The sequence below is a fragment of the Gracilinanus agilis genome, chromosome 1 (genome assembly GCF_016433145.1).
Source record: "Gracilinanus agilis isolate LMUSP501 chromosome 1, AgileGrace, whole genome shotgun sequence".
Lineage (NCBI taxonomy): Eukaryota > Metazoa > Chordata > Mammalia > Didelphimorphia > Didelphidae > Gracilinanus > Gracilinanus agilis.
This window is the reverse complement of record NC_058130.1, coordinates 406760201-406784135: the sequence shown is the minus strand read 5'-3', so window position 1 is coordinate 406784135 and position 23935 is coordinate 406760201. Positions and strand designations below refer to the sequence as shown.

Here is a 23935-nt window from a genome sequence, read left to right as displayed (position 1 = left end):
AAGGGAGTAACTTCCCCCAAATCCCTCTGCCTTTCTAGTAATGAACTCTGGGGGTGGGACATGGGGAGGGAGGATGGCTGAGTGCCATCTTGGGCACCCATGCCTTAGGTTCACTATCACTGCTCTAGGACTTGAAGGATGTATAGAATTTAAGTAGGTAGAAAGGAATTCAAAGTAATGGGAAATATCATGAGCAAAGAAGTGGAAAAGGATGAGATCTATTTGAGAACAGTAGAAAAGCCAGCCCGGACAAAGCAGACAGTTCTGATATGGGAATTAGTAGGAAATAAGACTAGCAACATTTAGTATGAAGTCTTAAAGGGCAATCAAAGATATATTGCTCTGTGCTGGCAATTAATTATGGGACCCAAGTTACATAGCTATTTCCCAGACAACCATCTGCCCATGTTGAAGAGTTATTTATGTCTAATGAACAATAAAAGAGGATTTATTCTGCTGACCTTCCATAATGATGGAAGGGTAAACAATGTACATTTCCATTAGCACATGGGCAAGTCAGTTCTGGATACCTCCAAGGCTAAAGGGTCATATTAGTATTGGGATTGACCTAGCACATAGTACTTCCTAAGAGACATGACACCAGTCTAGGTGTTGTGCCAGCCTACTATACATACATTGAAGAAAGGAAAATCTTCTATCCTCTGGTAGGTTATATAATTGATTAAGCCCTGTGGGAACATTGCTCATGACCCAGGTATCTCATGCCTGCATGTACTTTCTATAACTAATATTCAAATATACATAACACTTAAAGGATAAGTAATTTTATTTAAGAGTACTCTCTTTACAATGTAATCCATACCCCACTACTTGGCAGATGGGTTTTTTGTTTGTTTGTTTGTTTGTTTAATTTATTTATTTTTAAAACCTTAACCATCTGTCTTAGAATCAATACTGTGTATTGGTTCTAAGGCAGAAGAGGGGTAAGGGCTGAGCAATGGGGGTCAAATGACTTGCCCAGGGTCACACAGCTAGGAAGTGTCTGAGGCCAGATTTGAACCCAGGACTTCCCATCTTGGGCCTGGCTCTCAATCTACTGATATACCCAATTGCTCCCTGGCGGATGGTTTTTAAAAGTTGCTGTGCCACATCCTCCACCAAAATCAATATTTTGCAAATGCATCATCTTGCTATTAAAAAAAAAAAACTCAATGTGCTGTCTTGAATAGGCTGCTATGGATCTTATTGAATCCGTGTTTATTAATGTGTTAAGTATATAAGATTTAAAGAGAATACCATACATACTTTTAAATCATATTGCTAAGACACAGGTATTGTATACTAAAAGGAAAAAAGAAATACAATATATACACACATAGATATTTACAAAAAATATATCCAAAATAGGCATAAGGTGATTGTGGGGCAGAGATACTGTGACAGTGAAATTAAATCTGCCCTGCCCGTCCTAGATTTAATCACCAAAGGTGAGAACATCCCCTCTCAATTCACAAGTTGGGAGGTCTGTGATCCACGTGTGCTAGAGTGAGTGATGAATCAGAATTTACTGACTGCCTCCTGGGTAGTCCTAAGAAAAGCATCTGGCCACTATGCAGAGGACAAATAAAGTAGAAAGTGATTTAAGGTAAGGAAACTGTTGCAATAGTACAAGCCAGAGGCCATTCAGTATTGATTCTTTTTTTTTTTAAAAACCCTTACCTTCCATCTTAGAATCAATACTGTGTATTGGTTCCAAGGCAGAAGAATGGTAACAGCTAGGCAATGGAGGTTAAGTGACTTGCCCAAGGTCACACAGCTGGGAGGTATCTAATGAACTATTATATTACTCCTCAGAATGGATTCGAGAGCAGCATGACCCACAAAAAGATGGGGTGAAGTAATCTGGCTTCAGATCTGTACCTAGAATCTCCCATCTCTGGGCCTGACTCTCAATCCACTAAGCTACCTAACTGCCCCCTCTTGGTATTGATTCTAAGATGGAAGAAAAGGAATTTAAAAAAAAAAAAAAAACAGGGGTGATTGGTAGCTGCTGGAAGAGCAACTTTCACTGAATCATAAGGTCAAAAAAAAAAGATTTCAAATGGTGAAGAAGTGAGAGAACAGTAAATAGAAGCAATTAGGCTAGTTGTAGTACAAATACTTGTGTAAATAGATTGGGATTTTTTTGTTTTATTTTGAAGTCAAGTCTTATATTTCTAATCTTCACAGTTCTCAGCAAAGTACTGAATATGGTATTACTCAGTAAATTCTCACTAAATGAGGGGAGATTCTCCCCAATTTTGTTTTCTTACAGGAGATGGCACGGTACCTTTCTTTTAAAAAATCTTCAAATTCTTTGCAGTTCTTTCGGCCCTCATTCAGATGTTGAATAATGCTCTCATAGCCAATTGTGCTGAGAAAGTGGGGACACTGTAGGCATAAGAAAAAAAATTGCATCAGAGATAGTGAAGAAGAGAAGGGCTAAGGCAGTGAGAGGAGAGTGACTTGGAGAAAGAAGAAGCAGATAATAGCAAGTTTCTGAAATAACTGGCCTCCAGGAAACAAAAGAAGAAGCAAAAATGAATACAATCTCATAAGAGTTTTCAGAATTGTGAAACTGAACAGTCATCAATTAGAATAAGTGACAAAAGATCATTGGAAGGAACCCAGTGAAATGCCTGCAGATAACTCCCTGAGCAAATCAAAGAACAATGTTCTAAGCAGGTTAAGGAATCCTGAAGAAATGATTTTAAAAACCCCATCAGGCTAAAAGTCATACAAACCCTTTTGCAAATATGGTGTATATTTGCCAGTACTTTCTCTAGCAAATATATCAACTGGAAAGTTAGGGAATTAAAATTTTCTGAATTCAAACTACAGTTCCAATAGCACTTTTTGGACCTCAATGCAAGGGCAAAAGAAACTTCCATATTTCAAAATCCATCTATCTGTGCCTTTAAGAAGGTTCCACCTAACCTATAATCAGAAGTGATTAATCTGAAATGTAATAGCATGCTAAAAGGCAAATATCAAGAGAAGAATCTAATAGGTTTACATAAATGCCTTCTAAGTGATTAATATGCTCAATTAAACTCATGTCTGTGGATTGACATTAGTATTTGGCAGTAGTTAGCTATGCAAAAAGATATTTTCAAAGATGAAATACATAAAATCTCATTCTAGATCAGCACTAACAGATGAACATTTGCAATCAATTCTGATGACAGAGAACATTAACTTTGAGCTGCAATTAAGCAAAATGTTATCTTCCCCCCAAAAGTATTTCATTCTTCTCATTAGCACATGTGTATTATCAAAAAAGTACTCAATTGTTTTAAATTTTGTCAATTAAATTTTTTGTGGAAATTCATTTTCTCTTGTTATAAGAGTACCTACATAGTATTCTCAATTTTTCCTCAGCCTGCAAAGTCTCAAATGTTTACTATCAAGCTCTTTTTCAGAAAAACTTTGCCTACCCCTGATTTAGACAAACAAAACAATAAAGCAAGCTCTCTTTATAGCATTTGCCTATTTCTGAGGCATAAAGGCTCACACTGAAAATCTAATAATTGTTTCTCCTGAGTCAGGTTGAGCTGACTTCAGCACACTCCTGCTTGACTAGGGCAGAGTACAAGGAAACAGTAGATTCCATCGTTCTAGACCAGGCGTCGGCAACCTTTGGCTCTCGAGCCATATCTGGCTCTTTTGAGGGCCAGATATGGCTCTTTCTGCAGGAGCCATAAAGTCCATTTTTTTCAGGCGCTATTACAGGAGTGCGCACTGTGAGCACTGTACGACTCTCATGAAATTACATTTTAAAAAATGTGGCGTTTAATGGTTTTCATGGCCAAAAAGGTTGCCAACCCCTGTTCTAGGCAGTATCTCTTTTAATGAATCCTAAGATAAGACTCAGCTTTTCTGGCTAGCATGACTCAAACTGAATATGAGTTTGGGTATATCCAGTGGCTAGCCATTTTGAACCACAAGAATGTAGGCGAAAGTCTTTTCAAGTTCCTTCCTATGAGTCTCTTCCTCTCAATATCATTCAGTGAGGGAGGGAGGGAAAAGAGCTATTATTCAAGCAGACTTGAGGCAGTGGATCCTGCTTTGCATGATACCACTATCATGGATCATTTTAGCTCCAGGTGGTGAAACTGTCCATAATAATCTCATAAATAATTTTATTTGCATAAGAAACTCCCCTCCTTGGCTCACCCAGTTCTGGTAAATGGGGAAAGATGGCACCACATGTATAACCCAGTGGAATTGCTTGTCATTTTCAGGAGTGAGGAGGGAAGAGGGGAAGGCAACAACATGAATCATGTAACTATGGAAAACTTATGTGTAAATTTATTACTGGAATAAAATAAAGGAAAAAAAAATTTTTTTTTAAAGAAGAGGGGAAGGGGCAACTGGGTAGTTCAGTGGATTGAGAACCAGGCCTAGAGACGGGAGGTCCTAGGTTCAAATCTGGCCTCAGACACTTCCCAGCTGTGTGACCCTGGGCAAGTCACTTGACCCCCATTGCCTACCCTTACCTCTTGTCTGCCTTGGAGCCAATAACAGTATTGATTCCAAGACAGAAGGTAAGGTTTTTTTATTTTAAAAAAAAGGGGGGGGGGAATTTGAGGAGGTTGGCAATTAATTCCATTTTGGATATTCTGAATTTTAGTTTTCTCCAGGACATCCAGTTCAAAATGTCCCAAAGGCAGTTGGCAATACCTGATAACAGCTTAGGAGAGAGCATAGAGATGGACAAAAGATCTGGGTCATCCAGGTTTCTCAAAGACTTTCTTATAAAAATCTCTACCATGGAACTGGCCTCAGCTACTAATAGAATGAACTACCTTGACGTGGATTGCTAGGTGAATTATTTTAATTCTGCCTCCTTTTTGCATTTATGGTGATATATCCTGACTATATATTTCTCAGTTCTGAACTCCTTCCATACATCATTCCATCTTATAGTATAGCAGAGACTCCTGAGTTGCTTCATCTATGTCTATCTTATCTGAACTTGTTAACTTCCCTTACAAGCCAGGGAGGGACCACTTTCTACTTTGCTTTTAGCAGCTGCTTCCCAAGGGATGGAGTATCAGCTGAGTTAATGAATATAAAATGTTTTGCAAATTTAAAATTTAAGATAAATGTAAATATGTAGCATAGGGCTAGATACATACTACTACCACAAAAACTACAGTTCCCCACTACAAACTGACATTAATTTAGCAATTCATGGTTTGCAAAATACCTTCCTCACAACCTCCCTGAGAAGTTTGTAAATATTATTATCTCCACTACAGATAAAGAAACAAAGGATCTTAAAGGTCAAAGGCTAGCCCATGGTCAAGTTCTGTGTTAATACCAGGATTTCAGCCTAGGTCTCTCCTAACTCCTAGGTCAGTGCTTGACCCATTTCACATCACTGTCCTTTATTCTGGGTTTAAAAAAAAAAACTTACCAATTGAAATGGTCTACCTGTTAAAATGTTTTCAAAGTTAAAAAAATAGAAATCACTTATATTTTATCATAAGCTTTTTCTAAATCTATTAATATGCTGAATCATTATTTTGTCTTGATTTTATTATTATTGCTTTTTAATTAATTGGATAGTTTTAATTAATACTTTTATTATTATGATTAATTCAGTCTATAGTTTACCTAATATTTCCTAATATTAATATTAATATTAAACCAACCCTGTATTCTTGGTATAAATTCAACCAATAAATTTCATCTTTGTAATAGTTTGTTTTAGCCTCTTTGTGAATATTTCACTTAAAATGATTTATTCTATGTCCATTAGGGATATTGGTTTTCTGTTTTGGTTTTGATTCTCCCTGGCCATATGTATGTCATAGAATTGGATACAGTAAGATCCTTAATAATATTGGAATTCATTGTTCTTTGAAAATTTAATAGAATTCACTTGTTAATCCAGCTGGTTCTTGAGGTTCTCAGACAACAGAATAACAGGCCATCAGAAAATCTTCATCCTTTCTTCTATGACCCAAAGGTTACACTCTTCTCTAAAATCCTATTTTACTTTGGGTCCCAACTGAATAATTAACAATGTATATTCCTTAATTGTTTTGAAGAAGAAACAAGGTATAGAGATGAAGGAGCATTGGGATGACTGGTGTCAGAAAGTGTGGGATCAAGTCTCAGTTTTCATTTAAACAGGTCATCTAATATCCCTGAGCCTCAGTTTCCTCATTTGTAGCATGGGGATAAATGCCATTTCCACTACATATCTCACAAGGTTCTGAAGGGATCGAATAAGATAATGATATACATTGTGTAAAGTGAGTTATAATCATGAAATGACACATAACTATAAGCCATATTTTCTTAGGCACAATTTTCCTATGGTACTACCTTTTTCTAGTGGCCTGGGTTCAAAATCTTGTGTCAGGGGGGCAGCTGGGTACCTCAGTGGATTGAGAGCCGGGCCTAGAGATGGGAGGTCCTGGGTTCAAATCTGGCCTCAGACACTTCCCAGCTGTGTGACCCTGGGCAAGTCACTTGACCCCCATTGCCCATCCTTACCACTCTTCCACCAAGGAGCCAATACACAGACATTAAGGGTTTAAAAAAAAAAAAAAAAAACTTGTGTCAATATCAGATCATTAGAAAAATCTTAAAATTTCTTTCTTATTATCTTTCACTTTCATCTTTTTCTCTCCACTCAGCCAATACCCACGGTCAGTCCCCCATCACGTCTCAAAAAGGCTATTGCAACAGTCTTTTAAGTGGTCTCTCCGTCTCAATTTTCTCCTCACTTCCACACCCACCCACACAATTGCCAAAGAGATTTTCCTGAAGTGTATGCCTGATCATAATACTTCCTTAATTCAACAAATGCCCTCTTACATCTAGGCTCAAACATAAAGTCTTTTATCTGGCATTTAAAGCCTTTCATTACCTAACCTTTCACTTTCCAATATTATATTCTTCTCCCTATCACATACACCATGATCCTCCCATTCTAGTATACTTGCTGACCTTCAAACATAAGACTCCTTGTCAATTTAGCCCTACCTCACACCTCTGAAGATTTGGGAAATCCACAACTGCGGGAATGTTTCACATATTTTCAGACTTTTTTGATATAATTATTGATTTTCCTGATTGTTTTTTTTCCTCTTTTCTTTAAAGATAATTATTTGTTCTATTGGATGGCTCTGTTTGAAGGGGAGGATAAGAAATACTAGGAAAAAGATATCAATAAAAGTATATTAAAATTATATACACATATATGAATTTTTTAAAAATACTCCATCTCAGTCTCCATATTTGTACACTGGCTTCTCCACTAGCCAGGAAACATATTCCCCTTCTACTCTCTTCCTTCCAAGATCTGACTCTTAGCATTCCTAGGTTCCTTTAAGATCCAGCTCAAAGAAACCTCTCTTGGTCCCTCTAGTTTCTAGCGTCATTTTTGATTAAGCTGCTATAAGTCTACTTGGGATTTATCTTTTTTGTTCTATTTTATCTATTTTGTCTCCTCAACTAAAATGTAAGCTCCTTGAGGGCAGGCATTGTTTTTCTTTGTATTTATACTATTATACTATACTATCCTTTCTGAGACCAGTACCCCAGGGTTCCTTCAGATCTTTATCATGATTCCCTTTTGAAACAATATAGAAACAAAGATTATTAATTATGCAGTTGCCACTCAAAGAACAATAGGATTTTAGAGAAGAATTTAGAACACTTCTGGGCAGAAGTAAGTGTAGCTTGATTGATCTATTGAGACCACCACTGGTGGTAAATGCCATCTATGGTTAGACAACATTCCATGCTGTACTTAATACTTGTTAGCATGAGAGAAAAAGATCTGTTTGCTTGATAATGGAACACATGGTGTGCAAATAAAGGTTTGTTTAGTCATTTTCCAGTCATGTCTGACTCTTTGTGACCCCTTTTAGAGTTTCCTTGGCAAACATAACAGAGTGGTTTGTCTTTTCCTTCTCCAGACCAATTCACAGATGAGGAATATGAGACAAAGGGCTTAAATGACTTGCCCAGGGTAATAACTAATAAGTATCTGAGGCTAGATTTGAACTCAAAAAGTCTTCCTGACTCCAGGGTAGGCACTCTGTTCAATGTTGCATCTGGCACAGTTTCTCTAAAGTAGCACTTCTCCAATTACGTTCAGGGAAATCTATTTTTCTATAAGATGTTCCTAGAATATCATGACAAAAATGTCCATGTAAACTTCAAATGATCAATGACACTGCAGCCACTTGAGTAGCCTTTGCCTAGAGAAGAGTTAGGTCAAAAAGGGAGTCCAAATGGTACAGAATGGAGAGAAGCCTCAGCTTTATTGTTAGAAAGAGAGAAAGGGATTGAGGGTTTGCCCCTGGCTCTATCCTTTCCACACTTTCCCCTTCCTCTCCACACCCTATTTTTCCCCATACAACCTCCTCTAGTAGCCCAATATGAGCCAGGAGCTCAAGAATGCAGACCCTGCATAGCCCTTTGAGCCTCAAAATCTCTCAGACCCTAGGCAGAATTCTGCTCCATATTCCCCTTCTCTTAACGACTGCCATAATATCCCCCTTCATTACTTCCCAACTATCCTTGCCTCCCCTATAGCTCCCTACAAATGAAAAATATTTATCACTCCAGCCAATATTTTCCAAGACCCGATTAATTATTACCAGATTAATTTCAGAAACAACATTATCTGAGCTATCTTTATAACGAGTAGAAATTTCTAACTTTTGAGGTTGAGGCACTTTTGTTTCAAGAACATTCAAACAATCATGGAAAAGGGTGAAACAAGGTCTTAGTTGCCTCTGAAAAACAACCAAAGAAGTCTAGGAGTGGACTTATCTTCACAAATCCAGTCCTTATTAGAAAACTGTTAACACTCATCTAGACTCCAAGCCTATCCAGATCACATTTCTCTTCTGGCCTTCAAGGAGGGAAGTCCTGATACTATGACCAATTTGGAACCTCCAGAACTTTATTAAATGATACTTTGGTTAAAAAAAAAAAAAACACCCACACACCTAGTAGATTGGCCAGTATGGCAGCAAAGGAACGTGATAAATGTTGGAAGGGATGTGGCAAAATTTGGACACTGATACACTACTGGTGGAGTTGTGAATTAATCCAACCATTCTGGAGGGCAATTTGGAATTATGTGCCCTGTGACCCAGCCATACCACTGCTAGGTTTGTACCCCCAAAGAGATAATAAGGAAAAAGACTTATACAAAAATATTCATAGCCTCGCTCTTTGTGGTGGCAAAAAAATTGGAAAATGAGGGAGTGTCCATCAATTGGGGAATGGCTGAACAAACTGTGGTATGTGGTGGTGATGGAATACTATTGTGCTAAAAGGAATAATGAACTGGAGGAATTCCATGTGAACTGGAACAACCTCCAGGAAGTGATACAGAGTGAAAGAAGCAAAACCAAGAGAACCTTATACACAGAGATGGACACATTGTGGTGCAATCAAATGTAATAGACTTTTCTACTAGCAGAAATGCAATGACCCAGGACAATCCAGAGAAACCTAAGAGAAAGAACTCTATCCACATCCAAATAAAGAACCGAGGGAGCAGAAATGCAAAAGAAAAACATATGACCGATTAAGTAATTTGATAGGGATATGATAGGGTTCTGATGTTAAAAGATCACTCTGCTGCAAATATGAATTACATGGAAATAGTTTTTGAACGATACATGTATAACCCAATGGAACTGCTTGTCAGCTCCAGGAGAGGTAGGGAAGAGGGGGCAGGGAAATCATGAATCATGTAACCATGGGAAAATATTCTAAATAAAAATTTAAAAAAAAGAAAAGAAAACTGGCAGAGATTATACCATACATATATACATATGCTAAGAAATGTGAGCATTTTAAGCAAATTATTTACAAACCTATAAAATAATGAAGTTAACATAAGAAATGGATAATCAACCAGTCCTGGAGATGGGAGGTCCTAGGTTCAAGTCTGGTCTCAGTCTGACCTATTCAAATAGTTGATCGATGTCTTCCCATCAAAAAAAAAAAAAGTAAAAAAGATAAGTTAGGAGATAGGGTGGGAATAAGAAGTTATTAACTATCTATTATATGCCAGGCACTGTGCTAAGCACTTTGCAAATATTATCTCACGTGGTGCTCAGAACAACCCTTAGAGTTGAGAGTATAATTATTATTCCCATTTTACAGTGGAAGACATGGAGGCAAACAGGTTAAGTTACTTGCCCAAGGTTGTACAGATAGTATCTGAGGTCAAATTTAACTCAGGTCTTTCTTCCCATTACCAGGCTAATCATTCTATCCACTATGCCACCTATCTGTCTCTAATTTCCCTTGATAATTACTATTTCTTGAGAGATAAAGTAGTAGTGTCAATAGGGAAACAGTCTTCTTATTACACAGAAGACCTGGGTTCTGGTTTTGCCTCTGACACATACTGGTTGTGTAGCTCTCCTCAAGTCACTTAACCTCTCGGGGCCTCAGGCAACTATATAAGATTTTAAGTTCTAGGCTATGTGCCATCCCAAATTGATAGAGAGAGGTTCCTCATTTGAAGTTCCTTATGCCAATGAATTTACAGTTCCCAGTCCAAAATAATTACCACTTCTTTTGAAGATTTAATTCAGACAAGAGAGTAACCAGAGGAAGCCAAAAGAAACCACATTATCCAGCACTTAAGTGGAAATGCATGGCAGCCAAGGATGATACTATTTTTAAATATAAAAGCATTTATAAAATAATATGCAGAGGGGGTTGCTAAGTGGCTCAGTGGATTGAGAGAGCCAGGCCTAGAGACAATCACTTGACCCCCATTGCCTAGCCCTTACCACTCTTCCACAGTATTGATTCTAAGACAGAAGATAAGGGTTTATATATATATATATATATATATGTGTGTGTGTGTGTGTGTGTGTGTGTGTGTGTGTATATATATATATATATATACAGGAAAATGGCAGAAGATTATGACTAGTATTATTTCATAAAACAGCAAAAGCAATGGAAGCAAAAATATGTTCTTAGAAAGGTTGGCAACAGACCTAACTAAGCCACATCCTTCCCAAATCATTCAAAGATGAAAATGGTAAGACAATAAAAAGATGGACATTAGAACATTTTGCTTTTTTTCTAATGATCCATTTTCAACATTAATAGCAATGCTAATACCTCAGTCCCCTAAATGCTTTAATAGGGGTTGAAAAAGCACGTTGGATGCCAAAGCTGAGAACAGCTAGGTCAGACATGTTGAGGAAACCACTATTGTCAATGGCACTATCTTGAAAGTGTCGGGAGATGACTTTACCAGACCTCTAAGGAAAGGAAAAGGGTTAGAAGGGAAAAAATCATGGGATTATTATTATTACTTAAAAAGTTTATTGACCAAGAAGACATAATATTAGCCTATGTGACTTCTTTCTCATCTTTGTAAAATATTCATCAAAATGACCTACAAACTTATCATAGATATATTTGAAAATATAAGAAAGAAAATGAAACAAAATAAGAGAAGGAAGCGGGCAGGCTTTCATTAATGATTTTCTATAGCAAACCACATCTTTCATTCATGAAATTAACTGAAAGGTGCTGAAAATATAAGATCTCCATGTGCTTGTTGGGATTATAGAAAAATATCTTAGCTGATTATAGAAACAAACAAACACACTTCATTCAACAGTGGAAACTTTGTTCTTTTTTTTTTTTTTAAACTCTTACCTTCTGTCTTGGTGTCAATACTATGTATTGGCTCCAAGGCAAAAGAGCAGTATGGGCTAGGCAATGGGGGTCAAGTGACTTGCCCAGGATCACACAGCTGGGAAGTGTCTGAGGCCAGATTTGAACCTAAGACCTCTCATCTCTAGGTCTGGCTTTCAATCCACTGAGCTACCCAGCTGCCCCCTGGTAACTTTATTCTTAAGACTAAAGGAATTTCTCATTTATATACAAGGTCATACCAGATGTAGTCAATGGAGGAGTCATCTACTCTTCTCTCTTCTTCCCATCTCCCATAGCCAATCAGGTGCCTCATCTTATTTATTCTATCTCCACAATATCCTTTGCCTCTACTCCTACTTCATTCATGTGACTGTTTCTCTAGTTCATGTCTTCATCAAAATTCACATACATTGTTATAATAGTCTCTTTAAAAACAAGAAAACAAACAAACAGCAACAAAAAAAAACCCCTTACTTTCCATCTTAGTATCAATACCATGCATTGGTTCCAAGGAAGAAGAGTTGTAAAGGCTAGGCAATGGGGGCTAGGTGACTTGCCCAGGGTCACACAGCTAGGAAGTGTCTGCAATAAGATTTGAACCCAAGATCTCCCATCTCTAGGCCTAGCTCTCAATCCTGGCTTCAATAGCTTCTTAAATGATATCCCTTTATGTAGCTTCTCTCTTGTTCAATTCATCCTTTACACAGCTCCCAAACTGATATCCCTAAATTACAAATCTGATCATGCCACTCCCCTGCTCAAGAAACAACTTTGACTCCCTATTTCCTTTAGGATAGCATATAAATTCTTCTGTTTAACATTTAAAGTCCTTTACAATCTGGCACCAGCATTCTTTTTCAGTCTTATTACACATTACTGTCCCTTCAAGCATTCCACATTCAAGACAAACCAGAAGCATTTATTAAGTATCTGCTATATGCTGGGATAGGCAGCAAAGTGGTATAGTAGATATAGTGCCAAGCTAGAAGTCAAGGAGACATCCTCATAAGTTCAAAACTGGCCTCAGCTACTTATTATCTGTGTGACACTGAGCAAGTCACTGAACCTTGTTTGCCTTAGTTTCCTCATCGGTCGAATGAACTGGGGAAGGAAATGGCAAACCACTTCCAGATCTGCCAAGAAAACCCCAAATGGGATCACAGAGAATTGGACACAACTGAAAAATAACTGAAAAACAATATGCTAAGGCACAAAGAGAAAAATGAAATAGTCTTAGTCCTCAAGGAAATTACATTCTGTTAGCAGTAAAACTGGGAAGAAAAATTAAATACAAAATGTCTACAGTCATATCTATAAGAAGAGCACTAGCATCTGTGAGTGAGCGTTGGTCCAAGTTTCCCTTATGAAGTAGAACTTGAACTGAGCTTTGAATGACCTTATGAAGAGAAGGTGAGAAGGGAATACGTTCCAGGTATCAGAGACAGAGAAGAGATGGATTGTAAAGGAAAGAGCAGCAAGGCTAGGATGGCTAAAATGTAGACATGAATGATTAATTCATAGTAATCAAATTAATTCATAATTAATCAAAAAATATTTTGTCACTACTCACTATGTTCAAGTACTATGAAGAAAAATGATATTCAATAAACCTGGAAAGGTAAGCTGGAACCAGATCAGAAAGGCTTTAAAAGCCAAAGTAGCCTCCTTTCTGTTTTTCTTTTATATTATTCCACTTCCCATGTGACAGGTGAAATCTGAAATAACTGAGGAAACAGAGGTTCAAGCTCCTGGGCATATTGATTTATTAAATAGTGCATGCTAATTGTATAACAAATTAGGACCAAGTCTCCTCAGCTTGTTACTGGATCCTGAATGCAAGGGGAGATGGATTTTTGTGCTTCAAAAGAAAACAATTAACAGGATATAAAAGAGGATACAAGATAATCTGATTTCTAATTGGAGGAACTTTGAGGGAGCTTTTCAAGTTGAAAGGGGAAGAATGAACAAGAGCAATTCCCTGAAAAAGGAAGAAAAGCTATCCCACTCCCTCATAAGAGTTGGCATTCAATCAAAGGAACAAGGGAACAGTAAATGATTGACCAGTATGGGGCCAGTTGTCCGATAAGAAATATGAATTGTTTGAGATGCATAATTGCAAAAAAAAAAAATCCTTGCATTAATCTTTGGATCTGACTGGATTTCTGGTCAGTATAACCTTAGGTCCTTAGGTAAGGTACTCTAAGCAACAGATAGAAATGGTCTAGTTTTTCAGACCCATACGGCTAGGTTCAAATAATTAGATAAAGTTCTTTTTTCTTAATTTTCATAAATGAATAAAATTTTCTTGCAAAACAGAAAATAGATTAGACCTATGATGGAATAGGAAAGGACCTGAGCTAGATGCAGAATTGGGTCACAAGATGGAGCCAGTGTGATTTACTCAATTCCCACAATTTCCTCACCCATCTCTTTGCTAGACAGCAAAGTCCTTTAACTCTGGAAACTACTGCTGCCTCATCTCTTTTGTTGTTCAGTTGTTTCAGTCAAGTCTGACTCTTCATGAACCATTTGGCATTTTCTTGGCAAAAACATTACAGTGGTTTGCCATTTTCAACTCATTTGACAGATAGGAAATTAAGGCCAGCAGGGTCAAGTGACTTGCCCAAGGTTACAAATTAGTGTCTGAGCCCAGATTTAAACTCAGGAAGATGAGTCTTCCTGACTCCTAGCCTGGTGCTCTATCTACTGTGCTACCCACCTCCCCCACCTCATCTCTTAGCTTTCTTCAAGGCTCAGCACACAAGCATCATTCAATAGGTTTCTTGTGAAGCTTATACCTGGTGAATCTCAAGAAGTGTTCCTGGTGATAAGGGACAGAAAAGAGAAAGAAGTCCAGAAAGGCAGTTGTCCTCAGATATTATGGAAGGAGACTTCTCTTCCAGACAATAGCATTTGTCCTCCCCATCATCCCCTCTTAGACCATTAATTCCTCTCAAAAAAGTAAAGCAAAAAATATTTTACTTAGTCTCATTATCGTTTTTTTTATTTATGTCTATGTATTATTGTTTATTTAGTAAACTACGACTCCATTAATGCATATAATGCCTTATAAAATCTGGATTTTCTGGGTTTCTGGAATGGATTGTTTCAATTTACATTATTCCTAATGGGAGAAATTCATTTGGTATTCAACTCTTTTGATATTCAACCTGCCTTCTGGAATGAATTTTTTTTTAAACCCTTACCTTCCATCTTGGAGTCAATACTGTGTATTGTCTCATAGGTGGAAGAGTGGTAAGGGTAGGCAATGGGAGTCAAGTGACTTGCCCAGGGTCACACATCTAGGAAGTGTCTGAGGCCAGATTTGAACCTAGGACCTCCCATCTCTAGGTCTGGCTCTTAATCCACTGAGCTACCCAGCTGCCCCTTGCAATGAATTATTGACGAGTACCAAGATCCCACTGTAATTTGCTTTGATTTCAAATAATTTAGGGTTGGGGTTAACCCTGAATTAATCCACTATCAGCATGTTGGGCCTATGTAGGGATAAAAGAAAGATGGAGAGAGATATTTGCTGTTGTTACAAATTACTACCTATCTATTCATTCAACAAAAAAGAATGCACAACTGTCAAGTTGGAATATAGAGTTTAAAACCGGAAGGGAACTGAGAGATCCTCTGGTCCAGCTGTCTCATTTTACAAATGAGACAGGCCATTTCTGTTTCCCATGATGTTTGTTTTCAGCTCTAAATCTGTGATCCTATGACTACTTCATCAAAGCTATTCACCATCCAAAACTGGAAGCATTGCATGTCAGAGGGCAAAGCACCCAAATAGGATGAGGTAAACACTTTGGCTACTCAACAAATATTGCCTTCAGGACCGACTGGTATATTGCCTCACCACCCAGCTGGAGTGCATGATTTTCCTCAGGTGATCTATCTAGACTTTAAGTGGCAATTGTTTTAAATGGGTCACCCAAAGAAGCCACATGGTAAAGCAGGCAAGCAAGCAAATACATGTGTGTATTTGCTTACTTGCCTGCTAAAATTCTCATCATGACTATAGAAAACCAAGAGGAGGTGATAGGTATTGGGGAGAAGATTTGTGCATCTGGAAGGGACTGGTCTAGATCAGGCACTCTTAAAATAGATTTCATTTGAATGGGTTAAAAAAAAAAGACATCTATTTTCTCTAGCCATTATTTTCATTTTTAATCTGATGTATTTTATTTTGTACACTTAAATACATGAGTCTAAGAAAGGATCTAAAGGCTTCATCAGATTGTCCAAGGAGACCATGATGTTAAAATGGTCATTTAAAATCCTTGTCGTAGAAGGTTTCTGAAATTTGAAGATTTTCTAAACCTCAATTCCATAAAAAGCATCAGCTGTGCTTCCCACAACCTAAGGCTAGAGGGAGCAAAGGTGGTCTTGGGAAGGCAAGAATTAGACTGTGACAAATTATTTGTTGCTATTATTATTACAGTAAAACCCCTTAATGTCTTGTTTTTTTTCCAGTTATAAATCACTCTATTCAGGTACTTAACATCTTTCTTGTTTATTTCTTGGTTAGATTTGTCTAGGGTTTATAAGGAGTAAAATGAGGTCTCCTATTATGATAGTTTTATTGTTCATTTCTTCTTACTATTGTTTTTCCATTTAAGTATTTAGATGCTATTTTACTGAACACATATATATTAAGTACTAAAAGTAATTCATTGTCTTTGTTCTCTTTCAGCAAACTAGTGTTTCACGTTTTGTCTGTGATGATTGTGATTTTTGAACAATAACATCTGATTTTATAGTAATAATGAAAAGACTCCTATATGGAGTCCTAATCTCATAAAACATCTAGGCATTTGCAGACAATGTTGTGCTTTTCCATTGTTCTAATTTTAACCTCATATCAAAATTTAATAATCACAGCTTCTGATTGAATAAGTCTCTGGGCTAAAGGCATGGCTTGTGAGCCACTTCTTTCTTGCTGCCTCTGTTTGCTAACCCAATTTCTGGTTTTCTCTCCATTTGAGCACAGTATCAATAAATTGCTCCAGGCAGATCCAGAAGAACAGTGTACACAGAGACTGATACACTGTGGTACAATCAAACATAATGGACTTCTCTACTAGCAGCAATGCAAGGATCCAGAGCAAGGCTGAGGGACTTATGAGAAAGAAAACTAGCCACATTCAGAGGAAGAACTATGGGAAGAGAAACACAGAAGAGAAACAACTGCTTGAACACATGGGCTGATGGGTATATTATTGGTCCAACTATCAATAATATAGAATTGAGTCTTAATCAATGATACATATAAAACCCAGTGGAATTATGCATTGGCTACAGGGGGTGGGGATGGGGGTTTGGAGGAGAGGGAAAGAACATGAAACATGTAACTATGGGAAAATATTCAAAATAAAAATTTTAAAAAGGAAAAAAATAATAAATTGTTCCAGAAATTTCCCCACCCTCTCTGGGTCTTACTAGGAGTGTTCCCTCCCACATCTACCAACAAATACCTGTTTTGAGCATGTATTTTCCCTTAGAGTTTTGCATCCATACACAACTCAACACAACTCAAGCTGGGAAAACTTCTCTCATCAGGTTCAGGACTAAATCTCTATATTATCATAAACTATGTGAATGAATGGATTTGTTCTGTTTTGTTTTGCCTTCTTGCTGCATAAGATAATAAAGTTCATGTTTGGACTAGCTTTCTTTCTTTTTTCTTTTTTTTAAACATTTAATAATATTTCATGCTCTTACTTTCCCTTTCACTCCCCCATCACCCCCCCTTGGCCGATGTGCATTTCCACTGGTTTTAACATGTGTTATCAATCAAGACCTATTTCCAAATTGTTGATAGTTGCATTGGAGTGTTAGTTTCGAGTCTACATCCCCAATCGTGTCCGCCTCAACCCATGCGTTCAAGCAGTTGCTTTTCTTCTGTGTTTCCACTCCTGTAGTTCTTCCTCTGAATGTAGGTAGCGTTCTTTACCATAAATCCCTCAGAATTCTCCTGGGTCATTGCATTGCTGCTAGTACAGAAGTCCATTACATTCCATTTTACCACAGTGTATTGGTCTCTGTGTACAATGTTCTTCTGGCTCTGCTCTTTTCACTCTGCATCAATTCCTGGAGGTCTTTCCAGTTCACATGGAATTCCTCCAGTTTATTATTCCTTTGACCGCAATAGTATTCCATCACCAGCATATACCACAGTTTGTTCAGCCATTCCCTAATTGAAAGGCATACCCTCATTTTCCAGTTTTTTGCCACCACAAAAAGCACAGCTATAAATATTTTTGTACGAGTCTGTTTATCTATGATCTCTTTGGGGTACAAACCCAACAATGGTATGGCTGGCTCGAAGGGAAGGCAGTCTTTTTTTTTTTTTTTTCATTTTTTTTTTTAAACCCTTAACTTCTGTGTATTGACTTATAGGTGGAAGAGTGGTAAGGGTAGGCAATGGGGGTCAAGTGACTTGCCCAGGGTCACACAGCTGGGAAGTGTCTGAGGCCGGATTTGAACCTAGGACCTCCCGTCTCTAGGCCTGGCTCTCAATCCACTGAGCTACCGAGCTGCCCAGGGAAGGCAGTTTTTATAGCCCTTTGAGCATAGTTCCAAATTGCCATCCAGAATGGTTCACAACTCCACCAGCAATTCATTAATGTCCCAATTTTGCCACATCCCTTCCAACATTCATTACTCTCCCCTTCTATCATTTTAGCCAATCAGCTAGGTGTGAGGTGGTACCTCAGAGTTGTTTTGATTTGCATTTCTCTAATTATTAGAGATTTAGAACACTTTTTCATGTGCTTATTGATACTTTTGATTTCTTTATCTGAAAATTTCCTATTCATGTCCCTTGCCCATTTATCAATTGGGGAATGGCTTGATTTTTTATACAATTGATTTAGCTCCTTGTATATTTGAATAATTAGACCCCTGTCAGAGTTTTTCGTTATAAAGATTTTTTCCCAATTTGTTGTTTCCCTTCTGATTTTGGCTGCATTGTTTTTGTTTGTACAAAACCTTTTTAATTTAATATAATCAAAATTGTTTATTTTACATTTTGTAATTTTTTCTAACTCTTGCTTGGTTTTAAAATCTTTCCTTTCCCAGAGATCTGACAAGTATACTATTCTGTGTTCACTTAACGTATTTATAGTTTCCCTCTTTATATTCAAGTCATTCACCCATTCTGAATTTATCTTGGTGTAGGGTGTGAGATGTTGATCTAAACCTAATCTCTCCCATATTGTTTTCCAAATTTCCCAGCAGTTTTTGTCAAATAGTGGATTCATGTCCCAAAAGTTGGGCTCTTTGGGTTTATCATACACTATCTTGCTAATGTCACTTACCCCAAGTCTATTCCACTGATCCTCCCTTCTGTCTCTTAGCCAGTACCATACCATTTGGATGACCACTGCTTTATAATATAGTTTAATATCTGGTACTGCTAGGACACCTTCCTTCACGTTTTTTTTTCATTATTTCCCTTGATATTCTTGATCTTTTGTTATTCCAAATGAACTTTGTTATAGTTTTTCCTAATTCAGTAAAGAAGTTTTTTGGTAGTTTAATAAGTATGGCACTCAATAGGTAAATTAATTTGGGTAGAATGGTCATTTTTATTATGTTAGATCATCCTACCCATGAGCAATCAATATTTTTCCAATTGTTTAGATTTATTTTTAATTGTTTGGAGAGTGTTTTGTAGTTGTTTTCGTATAATTCCTGTGTTTGTTTTGGTAGATAGATTCCTAAGTATTTTATATTGTCTAGGGTGATTTTGAATGGTGTTTCTCTTTCTACTTCTTGCTGCTCTAGTGTGTTGGAAATGTATAGAAATGCTGATGATTTATGTGCATTTATTTTGTATCCTGCAACTTTGCTAAAGTTGTTGATTATTTCTACAAGCATCTTAGTTGATTCTCTAGAATTTTTTAAGTAGACCATCATATCATCTGCAAAGATGCTTAGTCTCCTCATTGCCTATTTTGATACCTTCAATTTCTTTTTCTTCTCTAATTGCTACTGCTAGTATTTCTAGTACAATGTTAAATAATAGAGGTGATAATGGGCATCCATGTTTCATGCCTGACCTTATTGAGAAGGCTTCTAATTTATCCCCATTGCATATGATGCTTGTTGATGGTTTTAGGTATATACTGTTTATTATTTTTAGGAAAGGTCCTCCTATTCCTATACTTTTCAGTGTTTTCAATAGGAATGGGTGCTGTATTTTGTCAAAGGCTTTTTCAGCATCTATTGAGATAATCATGTGATTTTTGTTTGTTAGATTGTTGATATGATCAATTATGTGGATGGTTTTCCTAATGTTGAACCATCCTTGCATTCCTGGTATAAATCCCACCTGATCATGGTGGATAATCCTCTTGATCACTTGCTGGAGTCTCTTTGCTAGTATTCTAAGGACTAGCTTTCTTGTGACTCTCTGAACCCAAGTCTTTGCTGTAAAGCCATATAAATAGCTTTATCTCTTTTAATTAAGTTTATTTTTGTTGTTGACTAGTATGAAACCTAATTTCTAACCCTACTTTTTTATGTATTCAGCTGAGGCAAAATAAATTTGCTTGTTTTCAGTAGAGGACTTTAATCTTTCAAAGCAGAATTTCTCTGTCTCCCTAAATTCAACCCTCTTTCTGACACGTATTCTTGTGAAAGGTGGCAGCATTTTCCCAATCATTCAAGTTCAAATTCTTGTGTTCAAACTCAACTCCTCATTCTGTAATATTGCACCTCCAATCAATTGCCAAATTTTTTCTTAAAAAAAAAAAACCCTTAATCTTCTGTTTTAGAATCAATACTAAGTATTAGTTCCAAGGCATAAAAGTGGTAAGGGCTAGATAATTGGGGTTAAGTGACTTGCCCATAATTACACAGCTAAGTGTCTGAGGCCAGATTTTAACTCATGGAGGTGAGTCTTCCTAACTTCATGCTCAGCTCTCAATCTACCCTACCATCTAGCTGCTCCCTGTTAAAATTAGACTGTTTTTCAGGATAAGTTATTCTTTGATGTAAGTCTTTTTCCTTTTGGAATATTGTATTCCAAGATTTTTCCTTTTTAGTAGAAGGGCTTGTGTGATCCTTGTTACTTGAAGTACTTTTCCCTCAGTTCTCTCTATATTTTTTTTCTTTGTTGTGGGAACTCTGAATTTTGGCTGTGACATTTTTAAAACTCTTCTTTTCTCCTCCTTTCAGGAGATGATCAGTGGATCCTTTCTCTTTTTACCCTGAGGTCAGGGCTAGATCTTTACTACCTGTTTACTCTTGGACAAGTTAACTTAAACTTCTTGGAACATTTCTTTCTCATTTGTAAAATGGGATACAAATGTCCTCTAGAGTCTCTTCCAGCACAGAATCTATGATCCTATGACCCTTTACCAAAGCCCCATGGGATTATCCAAATTTGAAAATGCCAAGGGAGAAAGTATGAGCAAGTCAATTGGCTTTAGCAAGAAGAATTTAAAGAGAGAAAAAGGTGCCCCGCTTTCCACAGTCAGAAAAACCAGAACCAGAAGAAGCCAGAGAGGAAATCATTAGAAAGCTTATTAGGCTACTTGCTGAATAAGAAAGGCCAATAAATCAAATCAATCAATAAATCAAAAGGCTTGAGATCTTTCAGTCATGTAGAAACCAGCTTGTCTGCCTGCTGCCTATACCTTTCTCCCTATTACAGCTGTTTTTGTTGGAAATAATTGGCTATTTTCAACATCTCCTGAAGAAACAGGACCAGCATTACCCAGAAGAGGCAGCAACTACTTAAATAATATTCTTTCAGAGCTTCTCCCTCTTTTCCTCCCAATATGCTTCTTATACCTGCTAAGTGAGCCCTGAAGTTCCTTTAATGGCAGAAAATTTGACAGGATCTATCATAGAAGGGCCTTAGAAGAAAGCTGTTTTAACAAAACTCAAGTGTGATTAGCTTAACACAGAGTAACAACTCCTGAGAAAAAGAAGGGTTGGAGAAAGAGAATACAAGGCCATTGTGTACCTGGAGAAAGGGAAGAAACATCTGAGGGAAGTGAAAAAAGGAAGAAAAAAGGGAAACTCCGAGCTTCCCAAAACTAAGTTCACAATCTCGACTGGCACTATCTACAGGTACCTGTTTAAACAGCAGTTCATTTCAAAGAGTGCAATCAGTGCATTATTGAGGTGAGGAGACACAAGGGAAATGGGGCACTTGATCATTATCATGGAGAGATTGTACAATCTAATGAGGAAGACAGAAACAAAGAGGAAGAAGGGAACAAGCATCTATTAAGCACTAACCACATAGTCAGGTACAACCTTGAGAAGTTAGTACAGTTATTATTCCCACTTTGAAGCTAAAGAAACTGAGACAGAGATGAGATGATAAGAAGATACCTACCCAATGATAATCCATATAATAATGACAATTCATAGGCATATCACACTTTAAGGTTTATACTTTCCTAATAACAACCCTATGAAATAGTGGAAGTATCAGTATCCTTATTTTACAAATGAGGAAACAGAGGCTTACACAGGACTCATGACTTCTTCTTTGAGTTATTGCAATAGTCTCCTAACTAGTTTTCTTTCCTGGAGCCTCTCCTCTCTCCAATCCACCCACCACAAAGGAACTGAAATGGCATATTCCTAAGCCCCAGCAAGTTTGATCATATTCTTCTGTTCAGTAAGCTCCAGGTTGTCTGCCTGCTACGTACGCCTTTCTCCCTATTCCAGTTTGTTGGATGATAAATATGATAATCATGATATGATAAATAATATAACATTCAATAAATATGATGATAAATAATATGATAACTATTATAATGATAAATTATGATGAATAATATAAATACAATAAATAATATAATAATTGATAAATTATGATAAATGTGATAAATGATATAAAAAATGATAAAATACAAACTCCTCTGAGAGGAGGGAGGCATTGAAAGCTTTTCATGACCTAACTCCAGCCTACCTTTCCAAGGTGATTGCATATTACTCCCCTTTACCCATTGTACCTACATTCTAGCCAAAATAGCCTTCTTGTTCTTCCTCACTTATAACATGACATTTCATCCCCAATTTTTGTAACTGTGTAAAGGCTGGCCTCAAGGCCTATAAGGTACTCCCTCCTTTACCCTGTTTTCTAGAATCCTTCAAAACTCAGCTCAGGTACAATCTCTTCCTACATTCCTGATCTGCTTCAGCTCCCCTCTGCCTTTCTCTGCCCATCCTGAAATTACATCTCATTCATTTTGCATAAATTTTCTGTCTACTCATATGTGTATATGTTGTTTCTCTTAATACAATGTCAGCTCTTGAAGATAGGGACTGTTTCATTTTTGTCTTTGTATCTCTAGTGCCTAGCACATGGAAGGTGTTTAATAAATAAATGCTTGATGATTTATGCCAAATGCAGTGGTCTTTCCACTATACACATTGCCTCTGTGAAGACGAAGAAGCAGCACCATCATGGCAGCACCCATTAGGGTTACACAGTTATCATATGGAAGGCAGAAAGGAGTCACCATCCCTAGCTTATCTAGTTCTGTCCGCAAGACAAGACAGTGTTAGCAAAAGACCAAAAACTAGAGATGGAAATTCAGAGATGCATCTTTAATTTATCCTTTGCAATTGGAGGAGATAAATACAAACGGTCCTTTTGAGGCATATTTCTAGGAACCAGCTTCTGAAAGAAGCATCGGAGGGTACTTAGAATATAGTGGGTGCTTAGCAAATGTTTGGGGAGTTCATTATTACAACAAATAAAATATCAGCGATTGGAAAGTTTCCATAAAACGTTTCACATTTAGAAAATGCATGTTGCCATCCAACTTCTGCAAAGGAAGCAAACAAGAGCATAGCTTCCTTTCTGAGCTATGACTGGAAATTAGCACTGACCCTAAGAAGACTTTTCCTTCTATTCTATAGCTTGAAGAATTGTGAGATATAAGCCTAATGCTAGTAACACATAGATTTTGAAGTATTTGCTTCCAGTTTCCTTCTATTAAACTTAGTCTCTGGTTCCTCCCCTAGAGATGGTCTCTCCTGGTCACTGGATGAATCAAGCACAGAACTATGCTAAAAAATATATTCAGTTATATAATCCTGTAGTAACCTCAGTAATAGCTGAGGATGTCATAGTTCCCAATTGCATTTTACAAGGATGGAAGGAAGGAAGAAGGGAAGGAAGGAGGAAGGAAGGGAGGGAGGGAGGGAGGGAGGAAGGAGGGAGGGAAGGAAGGAAGGAAGAAAGGAAGAAGGAAGGAAGGAAGGAGGGAGGGAAGGA

General features: G+C 37.3%; 1 protein-coding gene across 1 annotated transcript in view; it reads right to left on the bottom strand.

The window, feature by feature from the left end:
- Window positions 1-23935, bottom strand: part of PSTPIP2 (proline-serine-threonine phosphatase interacting protein 2) — an 80405-nt gene that overhangs the window by 54829 nt on the left and 1641 nt on the right. The window contains exon 2 of the mRNA XM_044657835.1: window positions 2291-2391. Coding sequence (XP_044513770.1) covers window positions 2291-2391 — 101 coding nt within the window. The remainder of the gene's footprint in view (window positions 1-2290; window positions 2392-23935) is intronic.